Genomic DNA, 22,158 nt, shown 5'->3' with positions numbered 1-22,158 from the left:
GTCTGTATCTGTATATGTTTTTTTATATATATATATATATATATATATATATATATATATATATATATATATAATTGCAAGAGTACAAGCTTGTGAAGGTCTGCTGCACATGGTTGACAGCTTAGGGCTTTCATTAGAGGGTCTGGACAGGGTTCAGACTCCGATCTAATTTGAATCATAAGAATCCTGGTGGACCGATAACTATTGAAGCTTGGTTATGCAATGCTGTTTGGCTTCCCACCACCAGAGTTGGAATCGTCTGGGAGGGCCTTACATGACATCAGGCTTTTGTTTGTGTAGTATCCAAGACAAAAACTAGAACCTTCAGGTCAAGCTTACAAGACACCCCAAAACTTGGCACTCTTAATGCTGTGCCACACATGTCCTCAATTACACGGCATGTTAGGTAATCCTATGACGAGTATGATGTCATTTTCTCATATCTCTGAGCTTTGTGTGTGTTTTCATTTGCCTTTTCCCACTGGCACCCCCATGCAACAACCTGACCCTGGATTACGTAACAATTGGCCTGAATTATTTGCACTGAAATATTTTGCAGTGCACAATCACTTAAGACTTCAAGGGGTGCAGAGGGGATCTGCAGTACTCTCAGGAACACAATATAAACTAAATGCTTTTTAATGCTGCCATGTACACTATCATTCAAAAGTTTGGGGTCTGTAAGATTTAAAAAAAAAAATTGTTTTAATAAAATTAATGTCTTTTATGCTTACCAAAGCTGCATTTATTTGATCAATAAAAAATAAAATCAATTAATAAATGATACATTATTTGTAATATTGTGAGATATTATTACAATTTGAAAAAACTGTATTCTATTTGAATATATTTTAAGATGTAATTTATTCCTGTGATGGCAAAGCTGAATATTAAGCAGCCATTACTTTAGTCTTCAGTGTTGCGTGATCCTTCAGAAATCATTCTAATATGCTGATTTGGTGCTATTTCTGCTTATGTTAAAAACAGTTGTGCTGCTGAGTGACTTTACTGTCTCTTTATTTCTTTCAGAGAGAAAAAAACCTTTTGAACAGTAGTGTACCTCAACAGGACATTTGTCTGCCACTTGTTTTAAATTTACATCTCAAAAATACATCTCACTTTTGAGACTTGGTCATAAAATGACTCACAATCACTTGTAAACTACAAAATGTGGTATATATCTTGGCGGCATTTTAAACTGGACTTGGTGCCTGTAAAACCCAATGTGGAGAACGATGTGTTTAATTAATAAAAACATGATTAAAACAAATCAAATGTATTAAAATATATAGCAAAAGGTGTAGCTGCTAAAGAGATTTCTGTATCTGCGTGTTTGGACTGTGGTACATATTAGCAGAACCGCCATCGTTTGCATTTATCGTTTTTTATGGGACTATTAAGTCATAGCATGCCTGCAGTGCATTTTTTGTGTGTGTGTTTTTTTAATGGAACTATTCAGTCTTAGCTGGCCTGCAGTACATTTGCTTTGTGCACTGGCCTCATTCCAGCAGCTCAAATTAGTCTTGGGGCTGGAGAAGGGGGTGGTTAAGAGAGAAAGCAGGAAATACAGGCACCAGGAAACAGAATAGAAAAATAGATCCAGCATGTAGTGAAAATTGCAGAGAAATGAAGGCCGTGCATCTAGCAGCATCACAGCAGTGTGGCCCAACAGGTTCTTCTGGACCACGTACAAATATATATTTATGTGTGTGTGTAAATTAATTTGGTTTGATGACTGTTTCTCACAGGGCTGGGCAAAGCAAGTTTATTCATGCCTGAATTTCATTTAATTTCACCTAGATTATATGTCAACCAGTAGAGATATGTGCAATATACCGTTTATAATGTTGTATTTCTGCTGCATAATTTAGTGCCGACAGCTGTTTCCAGTGTTGTTAGCTTTGTTAAAAACATAGTTAAAAATGTAGTTTTGACGCATTGAGATGCACCACATATGTCCAATGTGATTTGTAGGTTTTCTTTGTTTGCTAAGGAACATTAAAACGTTGTGCATTTAGAATTCATCTGATGTTTAGTCACAGGTTTACATTTATTGGCTTATATATTTTACAGCTGCTTTGAACTGTTTTTGCACTGATACCAGACTTATAATTTATTTAATCATATCTTTTGGTTTGCGTCCATCAGGTTGTGTCCATCAAATAGAAAAGACAAAAAGACTTATATATATATATGTGTGTGTGTATTTTAACATTTAATATATCATAATATATTAATATATCATGTAAAAATGAATGCCTTTTTAGTATGATTTTTTAAATTTTGTTATATATAAAATATTAAGTTATATGATTTTTATATGGTTTTTATTTTAATGTAATGAAATATTTAAAAAACAAAAAAGTTAGTTTTTCCATAAGGTATTTAATTCACTGCATTCCAACAACAACTACTGTGTTGTGAAAAAGACTTACCGTTACCAAAATAAAATTACTCATATACCATATATCATGTAAAAATGAATGCCTTTTTAGTATGATTTTTTAAATTTTGTTATATATAAAATATTAAGTTATATGGTTTTTATTTTAATGTAATGAAATATTTAAAAAACAAAAAAGTTAGTTTTTCCATAAGGTATTTAATTCACTGCATTCCAACAACAACTACTGTGTTGTGAAAAAGACTTACCTTTACCAAAATAAAATTACTCATATACTGCAATATAAGATTTTGGTCATACATTACCACCCACAGGATTTCCCATGTGGCTGACCATTTTTTAACAGAGTAGGAATTGGTATCAGACACATTCCCAGTTCCAAGTATAGGAAACAGCTGGCTCTTAAGAACACTGCGGTCATGAAATGGGGGTAATCAAGGGAGCGTCCATAATCTTGGAAGCATTAGTGACCTTTTCCAGGACATTGCATGCAAGACGGCAGCTGTTGCACAACAGGGACTTATAATTTTGTAAACACAACATGACATCAGCAACATCTCAAATTACCAGCCGAGAAAGTCAAATAGGAAAACTGATACAAACGCAAAGCTTACACAACCCTGAGTGTGCTAACAGGCCAGAGGTGTTTTTTGATAAGGCCTCAGATGTTATGTGCTGTCAAGAGAGCAAATGCAGTGGAACTCAGAATGTGATGTATTGGAACGTAAGGAGATGGGTGTGTTTAAACCATCTTGTGATGCCATCAGCTTTAAACACAGAGATCCTACGTCATGCATTCACACGTGTGGCAGATCTGTCTTTGATTTAGAGTCACTTAGACATGTAGAATAGCGAGCTCTAAACAAGCAGTCTTAATAGGTTGACTAATATCCCAATATTGATTCCCAGCTGTCCGACTTTGTTGATTTGCAGCTGGTCTCTGTACTGACTGATGCTTATTATCAAACTCAGACATATTGTCTGGACTGCACTGAGGCAAACTACCCAGGTTCCTCTTTCAAGCCATCATGTAAATGTCTTAATAAAGTTTAGTTGTCTACTAAAGGCTTTTATTGAGACACATTGGAATTGCAGTGGCGTGTTTAGAGTAAAGTGCACCTTTGTTTTAAGTCTCCAAAGATGATGAAAAATATCCTTGAATGAAATAATATGACAGTATGACTAACTTGTTGTGCGTAACAACTCATGCAGATATTTAGATGAGAGATTTAGAGTGTTTGTCGTGTTGGGCCTTTTTAAACAAGATAGATTTTCCCATAGGTCTGGGTCAGGTCATTGCCTTTGACAAGGATACACAGAAAAAATAGACCGAATCTTGTGACGGGCCAAATATGTGGTTTGTAAACCATGATCTTTCCCTTCTAATGAATCGGGAAGCACGTGTTTGTTTGTTTGTTTTTTAAATGTGATTAATGATGTGATTTGAAGTATTTAGTTCCTTGCTGCCAGAAAATATTGGTGGCAGGCCAAGTCACTCATTTTGATTTACATAACAGTGAATGTCTATGGTTCTCCAAAAGCTATGTTTTGAACAAAATTATTGAATGGCCATGGCATTCTTTCAGTTAAAAAGCCTTTATTATTTCATGGCTACGTGTCCTGAAGTTATTCTCCCTGAGGACTTACCACAGGTGAGAATAGTATAATTTCTTTAGTAGGTCACATGATTAGTTAACAGCTGACTAACATATTATTAAACATTCACTAGTTAAACACACACACACACAATTATAAATCCAATAATCTCTCCTTGGTTGTTTTTGTTCTCTTTCCTGATATTAATATTATAAAATATGATCAATATTGAATTTTAAGAATTGATGGATTACTAATGTTTAAATTTAATTTTTTTAGCCATAGGATTTTCTTTGTTACCTCTCCTAATCTGTTGTGACTTCAGAATCAAACATAAAGTGTTTGCTAATGTTTGAGTCCTTATGCGATTTTTGCTTTAAAGCCTGCTGTTCATGTTCATGTGACAACAAAGGCATTGTTTGGTTTGTGTGTTCACTTATATAAGACAGGCCACGGCCTAAATAAACTAGAGACTGAATACTTTCACCTGTGTGAAGCTATATTGTCTCTCTCCTATATCACTCAGTCTGTCACTTACAACATTTCTCAAGAGGGTCTTAAAAAAACTTCACAAACCTGTAGAAAAACATTCTTGGGTCTTTTTCTTTTCTCAAAATCGAATAAAAGGCCAAGTTTTTTCATGTAAATTATAAGTATATATGCATCATGGTATTTATGATTTCAATTTCAGAATCACCTATAAACAACCACCCATAAACACACCCTCCCTGGCTGTTTAAACCTGGCTTGGTAAATGTATTTATTTTGCCCTGTTCCAACATTCTTTTTAAACCTCAGCTATTCATAGAGCCACTTGACTGCCCATGGAAAACAACTGTCTAATCCAGGGGTCAGCTACCTTTTCGGCATGACATGCCATTTAAAATTTTTCTGGTTAACCACTGTGCCAATACCCCCCCCCCTCTTTTTTTTTAAAGGGGTCCTATTATGCTCTTTTACAAAGTCTTGATTTTGTTTTGGGGGTGTACTAGAACAGGCTCTCATACTAGGTTGTTCGAAACATATTTTACATTATTACAACACCTCTCTCCCCAGTCTGGCATGAACGGCTCGAATAGTTCCTGTATCAAATGAAGGCCCGCCTTCAGAAATACGAAATGTGCTGTGATTGGTCAGCTGGGCCAGTGCGTGTTGTGATTGGTAGCACTTGGCGCCTGGCCGGGAAATGTCATGTCCCTTACCATAGCCGCCTGCGAGCTTCAGTGTAAATATTGTGTCAATATCAAATCAATATGAGCGCGATTTAAACCCGGATGATTGTAACCACTCTAAGTTCGTCTGCCTTGAGAAAGCTAGCGTGTCTCCGACATAGTGATAACACTCGTTGCCTTCTCTAGTGCAGCTCAACCAGGTCTCGTCCCATTCGTCGATATTTGTGACATGACAAATCCCGGAAAATATGCGTTGTAGTCCAAACGAGTCGTTCGTTGTAGTTTTTGAAAAGTGATTTCTGTTAAATAAAGTATCTCCTTTTGAAGTGGACTTTGAGGTGTGTAACTTTGCAGATCTTTTTTTATGCTCGAACAGCAACATTACAGACTAACTAAAATTTAAAAAGTGAAAAAGCATAATAGGACCCCTTTAATGCATTCTGTATTTATACAGTACATAATTTTTTAAATGATACGATAAAAAAACAATAGGCCTATTTGATTTTCATGCAAATAGTTTCTGAAGATTTTTTCATACATTTTTTTTTAAACTTTGGAAAAGTTTCTTGAATAACAGATATACAGTGTGACTATACTGAACACCACTGTATGTGTGTGTGTGTGTGTGTGTGTGTGACAAGGCCAATGCATTAAAACCGTTCAGTTTAATCACCGTTCTATATTAATGTGCTGCTTTAATTGATGCGCGCACACACACACACACCACTCGCATACAAAGATCTTAGATCACGCTGTGCAAAAAGTAACATTCAGAAGCTCATAAACTTGTCAGCACTGCCACGCGAATTTTTTATTAATCGATACTGAATCGCTACATTATATTTCTCAATTAAAAGTAAAAAAAATCTTACCTTGCTCTCTTTGACATTAAACTGACGCTTCGCACTCTGCTTCTGTGAAGAGTAAACCCGCCTACTTTGATTTGATTGGCCATCTCAGTCATTTTGACATTGACTAGCGCTGTTAGACCGCTGAGGCTTTGATCTGAAGCGCCTAGTATGTGCAGCGGCAGTATGCAGTTTTCCCTATTGCTTGCATGCCAGCGATTATCCCTCTTCTGTAGGTTGCTGACCCCGAAGGATGCACTTAAGTGCACTCCAGGCTTGTGCTTTCGCAGCTGAGGTTGTATTCCCGCTCTGCGCTCTGTCGTTGCGCGAGTGTCTAAAGTGTCGGCAGTCTGTGGAGTCCTGCAGTGGACCCTTCCTGAAGCACATGTCAGCAGCTCCTCCTTCCCTCTGTTCAAGCATTAGTGCCCCGCACCGCAGTACATGCAGAGTGTGTGTAAGTGAAGCGGTTCGCCGGCTCATGCCAAAGAAATGCACATGCAGATTTTTTATTTTTTTTTATTTTTTTTAGCTTTATACGTTTTCATTTGTTGTTTTATGCCTGTTTAGAGGCCGGGTTTAAAAGTAACGGTTAACTTATTGAGACTGGTTTGTTTGTTTTTATTAACGATTACGCTATTTTATGGCCACGTTGGTATCCTTTTAAGGCCTTATGGACGGGTCATTTTAAAACTATTTTAGCAGACTGGACAAAGCATTGCCATCTGATTTATTTATTTTGGGTAACTTTTTTTATTAGTTGGGACAGTATGATGGCTGTAGAGGGGTCTGTCTGAGGGTTTCCGGTTCTCTGGTCCTCCGTCATGACCCTGGAGAGTGTGGCGATCACGGAGAGCTCCTCTGCCCAGGGATTCTGCTCCTGCTGCGGGGCAAAAATTATGCCGTACTTCTCCGACAACGCAGTCGCCTCTCAAAACCAGATCAACCAGCTGTAAGTAAACCTAAGCTGTTATTCACGAGCATAGTCGTCATACATTACGCACTGAAGTCTTTATTAGTGTTATTTGTTTTAATCACTGCACTGACGCTGATAAGTCTCGAACTTTTCACACGAATGCAATTAGTGACGGGAAATACATCGAAATACTTCTCGTCACATCTGGAAGCAGAAGTGGATGTTTCTCAAGCCTTTGTGACGTAACTGTGTGTTGTGAAAGATGACAGGAGAGAGATGTGATTCACCAAACTGTGGACGAGCTTAACTGAGGAGTCCTACTATAACCGTGCCAGCTTTTTAAAATTAATGTTTAGCAGCCATTTTTCCAGTCTTCACTGTCACATGATGCTTCAGAAATCATCCTAATTTGCTGATTTGGTGTTACAGAGACATTTTTTATTATTATCAGTGTTGAAAATAGTTGTGCTGCTTTATATTTTTTGTGGAAACGTTTTTTCCAGGATTCTTTGATGAATGGAAAGTTCAAAAGAACTGCATTTATTTGAAATAGAAGTGTCTTTACTGTCTCTTTTGATCAATTTAATGCATCTTTGCTGAATAAAAGTATTACATTCTTTAAAATAATCTTACTGCCCACAAAATAGTGTATAATTTTAATTAAAGTTAAATGTTTAATAAAACATATCCATGTCAGTGTTCGCTTCTCATATTGCAGAATATATTAACACAAAGCAGTTTTATTTGTCCTCAAAATTATTTCATATACTTTTTGATTTGGTAAACTTGAACTTTGATGCAAAGTGTAAATGTTCTCCAAGTTGCTTTCAAGTTCTAATGGATAGCAGTGCAAGTCAGGAAGTGGTTTGAGACATGCAAAAGATGTGACTTGGCAAAGTGTAAATGCATCAAATTGTTCAGGCTATACAGAAGTTCAGGAACGCCAAAGAAAATGAAGTACATAATTTATTGTATAGATTGAGGTAATTTTGCAGAACTTGATGAGCTGCATCAACTTCTGCAAAATTTTGCTGTCCAGCATTAGTAGCATTATCAAAAAAAGTGAACTCAGTTAAATTTGCATATTGTGTGGGGATTGTAGATATGATATCTGTTACAGACATTTATGTGGCCATTTGTAAGTGGTCTGGCAAGATTCCAGGATTAATTATGAAAATATGATGGCGGATCTCACAACAAACCTAACTGGCTAAACTGAGCTCTTACGTCAATAGCTGAATTTGATTTTCTCTCATGTTTGCATGTTGTTTGTGTTTGCTTTTTGTAACACTGATAGCATAACACTGTAGTTTCGACCACAGCTTTTAAGACAGCTGTCAAGACCTCAGACAGCTTGAAACCGCAAAATGAACAGCATGTACAATTGCTGTACACTAGCAGATTGTGAGATCTTTAGAGTCAGGCCTAAACTCCAGTCGGTTGGTTTCTTTTATGTTTAAGTGCATAGAACAGAGATATGTGGCTTTGTTTTTAGACTGACTAAGCAGTCACCTGACATTTATCAGTAGTGTTACGGTAGGGTGACCATATGTGTATGTCATACACCGATCGGTCTGCACACGCAAACAAAGCAAAAACCTAGATATTTTAGGCAATATAGAAATCTTGGCCAGGACGCGTCCTGGGAAAATGGCACGTATGTTCACCCTATGTTATGGCATCTGTTTTTCTCCTTATGCAGTGGAATCAGTACTGATGTTATTTATACTCTCTTCATAGGAAAGACTTGATCGCTGGGGTGGAGTTCTGTTTTATCTTGCAAACATTAGGCATGAGGAACTTGATTTTTAGTGAACCTTTAATTTGCTTTGATCCGTCAGATAGGGCAGATGATATCTGATGGGAATCCCCATGCTGATATTTAAGCATATAAAAACCTCCTTTACTCCTCATACACTGCCAAGGCAAACAAAGCTTAAGGTTAGGTCTATGTTTGTCAGCGAGTTTTATTGATTAACCTGGAAATTGCAGGTGTGATGTATTGGAAGGAAGTTGAGTAGTGTGTGGAAACTTGCAGTGAGAAACACAATTGCTTTACTTGCCTTTACTTCAAACATCCAGTGACGTAGAGAAGTTGAACAACTTCCAAGTACAGTTAAATATGCACTTGATGGGCTTAATTGGCATTGTCATGGGGAAATCTGATATAGTTTGTTGAAATATGGGGCGTAATTGGTTTTGTACAATTGCTTCCTCCTAACTCTTAGAAATGGTGTTGAAACATCAAAAAGCTAAGAGGATGCTAAAGATGTCCAAATATTTTTTAAAGCAATAAAAGCCTAAATCCCATGTTCTTTGAGAGTGAGAACTAGACTATATAAACAATTTTCTAACATTTAAAAAAATGGCATAACATAAATAGCTAGTTTTAAACAGAAATCATCTGAGGTGTACAGACAGCACTTTCTCATTGACAATCAACTCCTTTCACCAAATTGACTTAATTTCTACTAACCTAATCTTATTTTGTACTCTTCTTGTAGAGGGTGGCGAAACACGTTTTCAATTAAACATTGCTTAAACTGAAAATACAATCTTACACACGAAAATGTTGAAATATACATTTTCATAGTTCAAAAAGTGGCCTCTTTGGCCTCATTCACAGACATTTCTTCTCTGCTTTGGCCCTTCACCAGAACCCCCTGCTCTCTTCCTCAGTATAGTCATGACTTCAATTGGTCACCCATGTGGACCAATCAGAAAGCAGGACTGTGAACCAGAATAGTGCCTCGCCGTCTCATTTAATTTGAAAAACTAGACCTGTAGTCAGAGTTTTGCTCTAGTGTTTGATTGTCCTCATTCGGGGTTTCCAAACCTGCCTCTATCTTCATCTCTCCTTTTGTTTATTTACACATGTATGTGTCTGTATTAGTGGCAAGGGGCCTAATTTGTATCTCAGAAGGTGACAGAATGCCATCTCCTGCTCTCGCTCTGAATCTCTATCAGGCCTGAACTCATAAGGCCTTCAGCCCGGGCCTATATTTACTTCTTCCCTATTGGGAAAGTGACTAATATGGCCAGGGACAGGTGGGGGTCAGGTTTGTTTCAGCTTGTTGCATGGCTCTCAACGGTCCCTTACATAGTGATGATTGTGTCTGTGCCCTCGCAAGTACTGTCCAGCGCTTCATGCCAAAAGATGACCCTCCCACCCTCTTCTCATTCGCTCTCCCTAAACTGTGTGTAGACAAGCGGAGGCAGGTCATCTGTTTCCTCTGTCTGACCCATCTGGATTCTCTTCTTTTTTCTCCCGTGTGTGAATGTGTTTGCCCTTACATGTCTGCCTTGGTGAAATGCCAGTGGGTGGAAATTGCATCGTGTGGCCCCAGTGCCCTCTCCGCTCCCTGCACACGGATACTGTGCTACTTGTTCTGCGAAAACCAGCCCAGCGCAACGTTCCGGGTCATATTCTTTACATGTTACTGAAATGGTGTTGTGTCAAAGCTTTTGGAGTTTAGTAGACTGCATTTTGCACTTATCTCAATCAGAATATTGTTAATTAACCTGAAGTATTTGTGTTAATACTCCATCTCAATCCATTTAACTTTTAACTTTTTTTTTTTTTTTAAGCACAAAGATTTTATGAACAAGCATTAATTGAGAGATTACATGGAATATTTGTACTTTAAAAATTTTAAAATTTATTTGGAACACCACCGGACCAAAATTGAATTAAAAAGGGTGAAAACAAAAAATATTGACTTGAGCATTTGTATTTATATTTTAACTTACAATCTTTACATGCAAACTACCGGACAGTCAATAATCCTTATCACACCCTGATGTTGTAATCAAGCAGTTTGCATGCTTTCTGCTATCTTGCAAAAAATTACAAAGTTTAATCCCAAACGCTCTTTCAGCTATCATGTTTGGCTACATGAGATGGTATACAGTAGCTACCAACACTGTAAAAGTCCATCAGCATTCATTCACTGTGCCGTTTATTTATAGGTTTGTAAAATTAGCCACTACCCTGTATCAGCCTGCAGCTAATATCCCCTCATGTGCTGATAGATGATGCTCCGAGCATGAAAGTGCAAAGTTGCAGAGCATGAAGAGAGAGACTGCACTAAACTGTCACTCTCTGTCTGTCTGTCTTGCTCTTGGTTTTTATTTCGTTTTTTCATATCTACAAGAGCTTCCTATAAAAGTATTCCACAAAGCATCTCTTAGCCAAATTAGTGGCAGCCAGGGTCCAAAATTAACATTTTATCACACAGTTTAAAAGAACAGCATTTATTTGAAATTTAATTTTTTTTAGTATAAATGGCTTTCAAACTGTTGCTTATGATCGGTTGAATGCATCATTTGCAAAATAAATGTTTTTTTTTCTTTAAAATAAGACCCAAAAGTAAGGAGTCAGTAAGATTTATTACAAAAACATGAAACCACATTGTTTTGACCAAATATTTTTAATTTTAGTGGTTGTATGTATTAAATGCGTTTTTCTCACTTACATCAGTGAGTGTAAAACTGTCTTTTTTTATCATTTGAAAACATGTTTTGAGTCCTAATAAAGTGTTTTTTGTTTTTTAATTGTTTGCATCTAACATTTTATCACACAGTTTAAAAGAACAGCATTTATTTGAAATTAATTTTTTTTTAGTATAAATGGCTTTCAAACTGTTGCTTATGATCGGTTGAATGCATCATTTGCAAAATAATAATTATTTTTTTCTTTAAAATAAGACCCAAAAGTAAGGAGTCAGTAAGATTTATTACAAAAACATGAAACCACATTGTTTTGACCAAATATTTTAAATTTTAGTGGTTGTATGTATTAAATGCGTTTTTCTCACTTACATCAGTGAGTGTAAAACTGTCTTTTTTTATCATTTGAAAACATGTTTTGAGTCCTAATAAAGTGTTTTTTTTTTTTAATTGTTTGCATTTTGTGCTTAACAAGTGTTAGTTTTGGACCCTGGGGCCGACTGTAAAAGAGAGAGGCCATGAGATAGACAGGAGACAAAAAACTGAGGAAACAGCTGGGTCAGGGGTGACTGGGATGTGGGAAATGAGCTCAGTTGAGCCTGATGGTTTTTTTTTCTTTGTGTTTTTATTCGGGGTGTGACTGCCCCGGGCTTTTCGCGTTCCCTCAATTCTGCAATCCTTCCTCCCCCAAAATTCTGAGACCTTCCACAGAATTACCCAGATTCCTCAGAAGTTACTTCGAGGGTATTTTCCGAGTCAGATGTGGAAAGTCCAAAGCCTTTGGCATGAGATACAGGAGCAGCAGTTTATGAGCGAGACCTCAGGTCGCTGTAAGTGTTGAGTTGAAGGAGGTGCTTCGTAACGACAGCTGTTACAGGTCAAACATCTCCCCGCTCTGATTACCGAGCCTCTGCCGGGCAGAGGCCACAGTCAAGCTGATAAACAATAGCGTCTCCATAGTGATTTCTGGAAACAATCTCTCTCGCATGCAGAGTGAGCCCCTTCACATATTTTATGTCACTTTGAGGTCTGAGATTGAGCCTCTTGGTGTTCTCTGCAAGTGCTCAAACGCGTATGTGAATGTTTGGTGGTCCTTTATACCAAGTTGGCGAGCATTTTTTGTGTCTCTGTGGCTTCCAGATGTCTGTACCATTTAAGATCTAAATGTTGACCATGTAACTACATTTTCTATTTTAGTATAACATGTATAATAAAATATTCTTTCTCTCTATCGCTGTTTTTGTCATCAGTATCAGCGAGAACTTCCTAACCGTCAAAGGTGCCGCCCTCTTCCTCCCGCGGGGGAATGGCTCCTCCCCTTCTTCAGCACCCCACATCACACAGCGGCGGAACAAACACACAGGTATGAAACGGCACGAAAGGTTCTCTTGACACATTCATTGTGTGATTCTCCAGCTGTCAGATGCACCTCAATATAATGGTTATATGGAATCTGTTATGGAATCTGTCTCTGTTGTTTTCAGTTTTGCTTTGAGCTGTACCATATGGCAATGTGTAAGACTGGCCTGGATATGAAGGACACTGAAGAACATTTTTTTGTTGCATGCATTTGCATTCATGTTGATAGACATACTGCTGTGCCTGCAGATAGACAGCATTGATTTAATTAAGAAACCCATTAGCTTACAGGAATGCATTATGAATGGGCCCTAGGAACTGTCCGTCATTATAAAATACAGTATGCAATAGTACATATTTTATTAATCTTTTCTAGTCTTCAGTCTTTAATCTTTTTTTAACAAAAATATATAATGATATACAATGTTCTCCTCAAAAAAAATGTTGGTGCTTTTGCCACACTTAAATTATATTCCATTAGATAACAAAAATATCAAATTAAGTGGTATGTATTTTTTTTTAAATGTCAAAATGGCTCAGAAACTGCAATTTCGATACGTGTCATAATTTAGAAGATTGCAGTTTCCATTTCATGCTGATTATAAGGTTAAAAAATATTTGAGCTCGCTCTATGCAACTCTCATTAACCTTTCTTGTTTTTAACTCTCCAATTGGTTTAATATTTCTATTCATGATTTATAAACTTGTGCTAATCAAACTCCAGCCTGACAAAGCATATGTCTTTTATGGGAGGAAGTGAAATTGACCTCTGAGTAATTCAACTGTAGTATGCAAATGTCACATCATTATTATCTGGGAGATTTAAGGTTGTTGATGGTTTCTTCGCAGGTGACCTTCAGCAGCATTTGCAGACCATGTTCACCCTGCTGCGCCAAGAGGATGCTATCCGCCTGGTAACTACCACCATTCAGACCTAATTAATCAAAACACAGTCATCAGAATGCTGATCGTGTCTCTATCACAGGCTGTCCGGTTAGAGAGTCCTTATGCCCTGCGTACACGGTACATGGTCATCGTCTCCACAAACGGTAGACAGGACACTGAAGAAAGTGTGGTTCTGGGAATGGACTTTAGCAATTCAGACAGGTCAGTATAATTTAGATGCTTTAATACATTCATTTTGCATTTGCAGCTCTAGAAGGTGGCGCTCATAACATGTGATCATGTGTTTACTGCAGCACTTGCACAGTTGGGCTGGTTTTACCCTTGTGGAGCGATACGCTTATACACTTGGATGGAGACGGGTGAGGCATAACGTGCACACATAAATCAAGTTCTGCATTTTTAAACACAACTTTTACAAAGTATTCAGACTGAATGTGTTGTATCCCTCTCATTAGTGGCTTCAGTGTGTCCACCATTAACCAAGTCCATGTATTCAAACCGGTCTCAGTGCAAGCCATGTGGTGAGTGCCTATAAGGACAGCTTTTTTTCACTGTCATACTTTTTTTTTTTTTTTTTTTTTTTTTTAATGTTAAATAAATTTTTTCTTCATCACATATTCATAGGTCCGCCTTTCAAAAGAGTCAATTGTTCAGGAATCAGACTATAACTGGTTGGGCTGTATGTCTTTGATTCACTAAAAGTGTTGTTTTTAAAAGAGTTTTTTTTTTTTTTTTTTTTTTTTTTTTTTTTTTTTTTTTTTTTTTTTTTTTTTTTTTTTACAGTGTTAATGAATTTTCTCTCTCACACATACTCACAGGTCAGCCTTGCAGTCCCTGCATAAGGTTTGCGAGGTGGCCCGTTGTCATAACTACTACCCTGGCAGTCTATTCCTGACCTGGGTCAGTTACTATCAGAGCCGTGTGACTTCTGACCAGCACTGCATCAATGAGTGGAACGCCATGCAAGATGTGCAGTCCCACCGTGCAGACTCGCCCGTGCTGTTCACCGACGTGTGAGTAACACATACACCTATGCCAGTCGAATGTACACTACTGTTCAGTAAGATATTAATGTTTTATTACATTTTTGATCAAATAAATGCAGCCTTGGTGATCGTAATGGACTTCGTTCAAAAGCATAAAAACTTACCAACCCCAAACTTTTGAATGATTGTGTAGTACTCACTTTTTTGTTTTGCTTTGGTATTGTGGCGAATGGGTCAATGTCCTAATGAAGCAAGGGTATTATTATTATTATTATTACTTTCCAAATTTAGGGCCAAGTTGATGTTTACAAAACTTCAGTTCTCCTACAGTCAATAGTGGTGAATTGCAGTGTTTGGGTTGTAAATCAATCCTTGTTTTTGGAAAAGTGAGACACGTGCATGCACATACGGTCAAGCGGCTGTCTGATGCAAGCTCAAAGTTCAATCGTATAGGCCAAGAGGGCAAGTTTGCAGTGGAGCCAGATAAAGAGGCATGGTGTTCTCTGAATAGATCGACATGTTATTGCCAAATTGAAGAGATGAACTCTAACTGCTTAGATGCACTGTGGCCTGATGGTGAAATCCTTCTAAGATGTTGCCTGGACTGTAGGGGGGAATTTCCCCACAGTTGGAGGCATTTCCACATGCATGTGTTTTTAAAATACATGACTGTGGCCGCTTGCTTTTTATAGCTCCACGCTGAGATAGATTTATTTATGGTTGGAAAAATGGGCGGATAGATGGGTAGAGTGGCGGATAGATAGAAACAGGTGGCTTGAGAAGGGGAGTGAAAATTGTCGATCTAGTAGATACTTTGTGACCCTGAAACAAGGACAACTATGTTGAGCCATAGAGATAATGTTTTCCTCGAGAGGTCTTTACTGAAGCAGATCTTTTTCTTTCTTTTTAGACATCCTGTGAAATGGTGCCCACTGAATGCATTTGAATTAGATTAAGTGACACAGCTAAAGTAATGAGTTCATAACTTGAGATTTAGTCACTCTTTTCTTGAAAGGTCAATCAAACAGGCATGTGTAAACATGTTTAACTTTCCCACATAGGGGCTTTTCATCCCTCGGATTGTCAAACCTGTTGCCCTCATATACACAGCCACCAGCTGAATGTGTTGACCTACATTAGCAGTGGTTTTAAGGTTACTGGTAGGGATGAAGAACACAGTGCATTCCCTTGGGAGCCAATCAGTGCTTGTGTTGCTATCATTGAAGAGATGCTTGTCCCGTGGTGAACCCAACACCAGAGGCCTAGGGATGACACACATTTACCATTTGCACGTACTGCAACTGAACTGGGATTTGATTTCAAATTGTTTGTTTAAATCAAACAAAGGCTTTGTTTTGAGGTTTCTGGTTTTTGTGAAGCCTAAATCGAACAATACCACACAGGCATACAAAGAATCATACGAGGGGAGACGCACCTTACATTGAGACCAAATTGGGTGATTTATGATTCTGGGTTTCGTGTATACAGGCCAACTGAGAGAGAGCGCACAGAGAGACTCATTAAGACCCGTTTGAGAGAGATCATGATGCAGAAGGACTTGGAGAACGTCACTTCAAAAGAGGTACAAACATCCATTGTGCATATTGTATGCAATCTCAAAGTCAAGACAAACAGAATCAAACAAAATCTTGATGTCTTAAATATTACCGGTCAATCTTGAGGTTCACATCAAAAAATTGGTAACCTATTGGATAATAACTTTTCTCCAGATTCGGACGGAGCTGGAGATACAGATGGTTTGCAACCTGCGGGAGTTCAAGGAATTCATCGATAATGAGATGATTGTCATCCTGGGCCAAATGGAAAGCCCCACAGAGATCTTTGACCACGTCTACCTGGTTGGTCTCCCACCCTGTTGTCTATACTCCTCACAGATGAGAACTAATCTACTATGGACTTTAGGACAGGGTTGTTCAGTCCTGCTCCTGAAGGGCCACTAGCATGCAGAGATTAGTTAATAACCCCAATTAAACATAGCTGAACCAGATAATAAAGGTCTTCAGGCATATTAGGAACTTTTAGGCAGGTGTGTTGGGGCAAGTTGGAGCTAATCTCTGCAGGACACTGGCCCCCCAGGAGCAATTTTGGATACCCCTGCTTCAGGAGTATCAACCATAACATTCGATTTCTGTTTGTGTTTCCAGGGTTCAGAGTGGAATGCCTCAAATTTTGAGGAGCTCCAAAACAGTGGGTAGGTGACTGTTATTCCAGGCCTCTTTTTTTTTTAAATACATCCGCTCGGCTGCATGCAGTCATTGTTAATTTTACCACCCCCACTTCCTCAGAGTTCGCTACATCCTGAATGTGACGCGGGAGATTGATAATTTCTTCCCCGGGCTTTTCGAGTACCACAACATCCGAGTGTATGACGAGGAGGCCACAAACCTCTTGGAGTATTGGAATGACACCTACAAGTTCATTTCCAAAGCCAAGTAAGTAGAAAGACTGCTTCTGAAGTTCTGGTGCTTTTGACATTCCAATCCATGCCGTCTCTTTTCTGTGGAAGTGTGCTTTAAAGAATCTCTTGTCATCCAGGAAAGCTGGGGTGAAGTGTCTGGTGCACTGTAAGATGGGAGTGAGTCGTTCTGCCTCCACCGTGATCGCATATGCTATGAAGGAGTACGGCTGGGACCTGGAGAGAGCCTTTGACCATGTGAAGGAACGGCGCTCTGTCACCAAACCAAACCCATCCTTCATGAAGCAGCTTGAAGAATACCAGGGTATCCTACTAGCCAGGTATGGGCCACGCACACAGAACCTTAGGTCAGAATGCTTATTTGAATTTCTCTTTATTCCACACACCCTTACCTTTTGAGCCAAAGAATAGCTGCACTAACACACATTGACCTTAGGCTTACATGCAGTACTTTTTCTCTAAAAAGAAGGTCAACAGAGAGCAAGGTTGAAGTTTCCATTGAGTAATTTCTCTTGTATTTTGAATCAATGGCGTGGAGTTTCGTCGCCATTGTGATCTTATGCATATATATTATGCAGGTCTCTCCACATTCCTTTTGTTGTGCAGCTTTTACTGTCATACTTGCTTTCATGTTTGTATTCCCATTCACACACCCTGAACTATTTTGTATGTTTAAAAGATCGGTCACCACCCACAGTGATTCAGCCGACCTTTAATGTTTCCATCACATCAATGAATGATGCTCATCTGACACTCTTGGGTCTCTTTCTTTATCTTTTGCTTGCTAATTCTTTCAGCAAACAGAGGCATAACAAGCTGTGGCGTTCCCACTCAGACAGCGATCTGTCGGAGGGTCACGAGCCGCTATGCAAGGCACCACACTCGCTGGACCGCTCAGACCCTCACAACAACAACGGTCCTCCTACCATTCAGCAGATACTGGGCATTGCTGTGCTTGAGTCCCTTACCAATCCACAGCCTGCTACAGGCAACAGTCATACCAAATTGGATGAGTTGCCCTCTAAGCTGGCACTTGAAGACCCCATCCTCCCGCCTCGTCCCAGACAACGAGCGGCCACAGTGGTGCCTGAGCAGAATATGGCGAACAACTCTCGCTTGAACATCGCAGTGAGCGAGCCTGTTGCTCGTCGCCATCCTCCTCCCGTTCTACACATCCTTGCTCCTTCTCTTTCACTAGAGAAGGGAGAGGGTGATCCAACTTCAGACCTCAACGCCCAGTCATCTCACCATGTGCCTCAGCCAAAAACAGACTGTGTTGAGTTGTCCCCGAACACACCTGATCAAAATGACTCTTATCAAGTGTCACAAAGTTTAGAACTATGTCTGGAAAGTGCTGTCAGTAAAGATGAAGGGAATCTGCCGCCTTCAAGCATGCCCGAGGCTGACAGCCCCTCAGGAGCCTCTGCGGTACCCGGGCTGGACTCCAGTGATGATAACAACAACCCCAGGACTGCAGATCTGAGAACAGCAGATGACTTTGTGGATGCTGGCATGTCCTGCCTTAGCACAGATAGCATTGACTTCTTTAGCGCCAGAGAGAAATTCCTCTGCCTGTCCCAGGATAGTCAGCCTCGCTCATTTTCTGAAACGGCCGCTGTCTTGTCACCTCAATCCAGATGCACCCCACCCTTGGATGATTACAGTGAGGAAGCTGTTGAGGTAAGAGTTGGCACTCACTTCAGAGATCATTGCACTTCCTGATTTGTCATGTCGAAAGATAAATAATAAAACATGAATGGGATTGACTCATTTATTAATCAGTAAATGATACAAGAACTATAGGCAAGTGACACAGTACAACACTGCCTCCTGGTGGTTTACCCTAGAATTGCACTTAAAGGGACAGTTCAAAAATGACATTTTGTTGTCATTTACTCACCCTCATGTCATTCAAAACCTGACAAAAACACTGACTGACTTCTGTGAACACAAAAAAACAAAATTTGGGCTTTCAATTTTTTCAAAACAAAGCAAAAAAAAACTATTTTAATTCTCTGAACGAGGCATTTGTTGCATCCAGTGGGGACATAATTACGGATTATAACAACTTATACTGTCTTTTTACAACCCTCTACGGACACTTTGGCAATTGAATCGCTATTGGCTAGTAAATTTTTTAGTTCACTCGCCAGACAGACATATATATGTGTGTGTGTGTATATAATAAATGTTTGTAAAATGGCACAGTTTTTTAAATATCTGAAAGTACACTCTTAGATTGGCCGGAGAGAATCGTCACTACCTGCGTCACTGAAGTTGCGACACAAACACAAAAGAACTGCTAGATTTAAATTAGCACAGCCAGCGAAGGATTGAACGCAACTGTTTTGAACGAGCGCACCTTTTTTTAACAACCAAAAAGTTTTGTTGTCTGTTGCGGTAGCACAGACTTTCCTCTCGTAGATAGCAGAGGAGCGGATCCAGCGAGAGCTTGATGGGGCGACATGGAATGAAAAAGTTAATTTTTTTAGGAGTCGTGGTATTGGAGGCGGCGCAACTATAACGACATGTGAATAATCCCACCCACTCTAAAGCGGTACTGAACTGCAGTGGAAACGCAAACCGTGCCGAGCCGAACCGTGCCGTGTCGTGCCGTATTGAGCCGTGCCACGCAGTGGAAAAGCGCCATTAGTCATTTTATCTGAACATTTTAACTGGACTGGTGATGGTGCTTTTTTGGTCATTCAGTGTTTCTGGAAAAAAAAAATTGGGAAAAATACTGATAATAATGATACGAATTCTACTAAGAAGAGCTGCTGGATTCATGAATTTTAATCAGGTTGTGTGCGTTCGCTCGAACGGATTTGCTGAAATAAAATGAGGGACGATAATAAGTGAGCACCAGCCAATGAGATTGTTTGATTTAGTCGCATATGCAAAGGGCAGCGTTATGCAAATCTTCCCACATCGTGTCGTAGACATGTGGGGGCGTGTTTAAACGAGGCGTTTTAGGAGGGCGTGGACCAGTCTTAACTTTTATAAAGAATATCTCTTTGGGTTTGAGACTTTAATCTTTGCAACTTTAGGGATCTTATCTATTCACGAACAGCTTGTAACACTCCAAAGAGAAAGAAAAACTTGAAATCGCATCATATGACCCCTTTAATGTGGTAAGCTCTCTTTATTGAGAGTGAAATGGAACAATGCAGTTACCTCTTGTAATCAATATTTCTGCATTTCTCCTTCCTAGTGCCACACCCATTCAGAGACCAATAGAGATGCAGTGCCCCACCTCCCTCACAACGACAACAGTGTGTGTGTGCGTAATATAGTTACTGAACTGGAATCCATATCACACACCTGCAGTCCGCCAATGGCACGTAACTCCCCTCAAACTGCTACACTGGAGGAGGTGGATGAGGAAACGGCTTCAGTTCCTCATTCTCCCACCGACAGGCCCTCAGGATCTGTGCGCCGGGCCACTGAGCAGTTGGAGCTTATACTACGTCAGGGTCAAGAGGTTCCTTGCTCTTGGTCTCCTCTTCCTTCCCCATGTTTGGACTGTTCAGAGCCACGATCTTACTCCAGTAAGCCAGAGGGCACTGCAGCTCTGACCTGCATTGAGTCCCAAAAGGCTACAGATGGAACCGTAGATGACACCAAAGTGCTTGATGATGAGGACTCTGGTATAATCCCTGATCCTTCCTTCTCGGTCTATCTTGAAGAGAGGATTTCAATGGAGGCCGACCAGATCACTTTGAACCCCACTCTTGAGCACAGCTCTGGTTCTTCCTCTCTGTTGTGGCTAGAAGGTGTGACCGAGCTGGAGACTGACGTAGACGACCCATTGAGGCCCCATGTCCGACTGGCACATAGCAATGAAGACTTGCAGAAGATCCAGGAGACTCTTCGAGAGCTCCAGGCATTTTTATACGAGGCTGGAGGATTGGGGTTGTGCACTGGACAAGTTGAGGAGAACCAGTCACATGAGGACAAGCAGGACTCGATAGATGGGGAGCAGCGCACGCAGCCCAAAGCACCTGCGATGTGGCAGAGAGCCATGGAAATTGAGGCCCGCATTAGACAGGCTGGTCTCACCCCTCCTTCGCTCATGAAACGCTCTGCCTCACTTGCTAAACTGGACCAGCTAGAGCTGTCAACTAATGACTTAAGCAACTGGGACTTCCACCCGGCTACCACAGGGTTTAATCAACCCACCTCTTCCTCTTTATCCACCTTTCACTCCTTGCCACTGACCAACAGCCATGACGATGCCCATAAAAAGCAGCGTGTTCTACCTCAGAACCCTTCTGCCCCTGATTCCGCCGTTCATTTGATGGAGGTGGGCAGGACTGAAGGCTCAGCCCACCTCTCAAGCTCATGCCCACAGCAAACTCAAGTGGGTGGAGCCAGTCCCCCTGAACACACCCCAGTCCAGCCCACAGTTTCTGTGTCCACGCGACAACAACAACAACAACATGTGAAGACTCACCCCGTTCGTCGTTTCCGCAAAGCGTTGGACAAGAAAAAGACAATCACTGTTTTGTATAACACCATGTGACCATGAACTTTCACATGCTGATTTTTGTCGGCATGAAGGACAATCTTCGACTACAACCAGTTCAAGTTTCATTCAGTGAAGTCTAAGCTAAATTTGTATGCTACTGTAGGTGTGAATGAGGGCATGTGTGAGTGAGTGAATATATGTCAGTTTTCAGGTAGCAATTCAAACAAGGGGGCCGTTTCATAAAACATGCACTTTACTCTCGTTTTTCTTTTTTATTGTTTTTTTAGATTTTTTATTTTATTTGAATATTTTTGCACTGGCTTGAACGGTAGAGTTGACTGTATGTCTGACAGCATGTGGAGTCATGATTCTGTTTGAAACCAAGGTAAACTTGATCAACTTTTTTTTTTATCCTGTGCTTTAGCTGTGACTATTATAAAATAAAACTGCACTATTTTAATTATTTTAATTAAGTCATTCATTCTGTAGACAGGTTAATACATCAAGTATCTAATCAATACATTTTCAGGATTTTATACGTTTTTAAGATTAAAGGCACAATATGTAATTTTCGCTGCTAGCGGGTGCATATTCAAAATAATCAAATAGACAAAGGCGTA

At 39.6% G+C, this 22,158-nt stretch overlaps 1 protein-coding gene across 2 annotated transcripts in view; it reads left to right on the top strand.

The window, feature by feature from the left end:
* LOC107589712 (protein phosphatase Slingshot homolog 2-like) overlaps positions 1–21,984 on the top strand; it is a 27,396-nt gene extending 5,412 nt beyond the window's left edge. Inside the window, exons 1-14 of one of the 2 annotated variants that reach the window (XM_016278213.1) lie at positions 6,452–6,969; positions 12,633–12,745; positions 13,591–13,655; positions 13,727–13,848; positions 13,941–14,006; positions 14,103–14,168; positions 14,466–14,660; positions 16,122–16,215; positions 16,364–16,492; positions 16,799–16,845; positions 16,940–17,086; positions 17,190–17,390; positions 17,868–18,750; positions 20,282–21,984. In XM_016278213.1, coding sequence (XP_016133699.1) covers positions 6,842–6,969; positions 12,633–12,745; positions 13,591–13,655; positions 13,727–13,848; positions 13,941–14,006; positions 14,103–14,168; positions 14,466–14,660; positions 16,122–16,215; positions 16,364–16,492; positions 16,799–16,845; positions 16,940–17,086; positions 17,190–17,390; positions 17,868–18,750; positions 20,282–21,592 — 3,567 coding nt within the window. In that variant the 5' untranslated portion in view covers positions 6,452–6,841 and the 3' untranslated portion in view covers positions 21,593–21,984. Of the gene's footprint in view, positions 1–6,451; positions 6,970–12,632; positions 12,746–13,590; positions 13,656–13,726; positions 13,849–13,940; positions 14,007–14,102; positions 14,169–14,465; positions 14,661–16,121; positions 16,216–16,363; positions 16,493–16,798; positions 16,846–16,939; positions 17,087–17,189; positions 17,391–17,867; positions 18,751–20,281 lie in introns of those variants that run through there. The other variant, XM_016278214.1, reaches the window with a different exon arrangement.
* The last annotated feature ends 174 nt before the right edge of the window (positions 21,985–22,158 follow it).

This window comes from Sinocyclocheilus grahami, unplaced genomic scaffold (genome assembly GCF_001515645.1).
Source record: "Sinocyclocheilus grahami isolate Dianchi unplaced genomic scaffold, SAMN03320097.WGS_v1.1 scaffold119.1, whole genome shotgun sequence".
NCBI lineage: Eukaryota > Metazoa > Chordata > Actinopteri > Cypriniformes > Cyprinidae > Sinocyclocheilus > Sinocyclocheilus grahami.
Note: the sequence above shows the minus strand (reverse complement) of the source record. Positions and strands in the feature narration are given on the sequence as shown.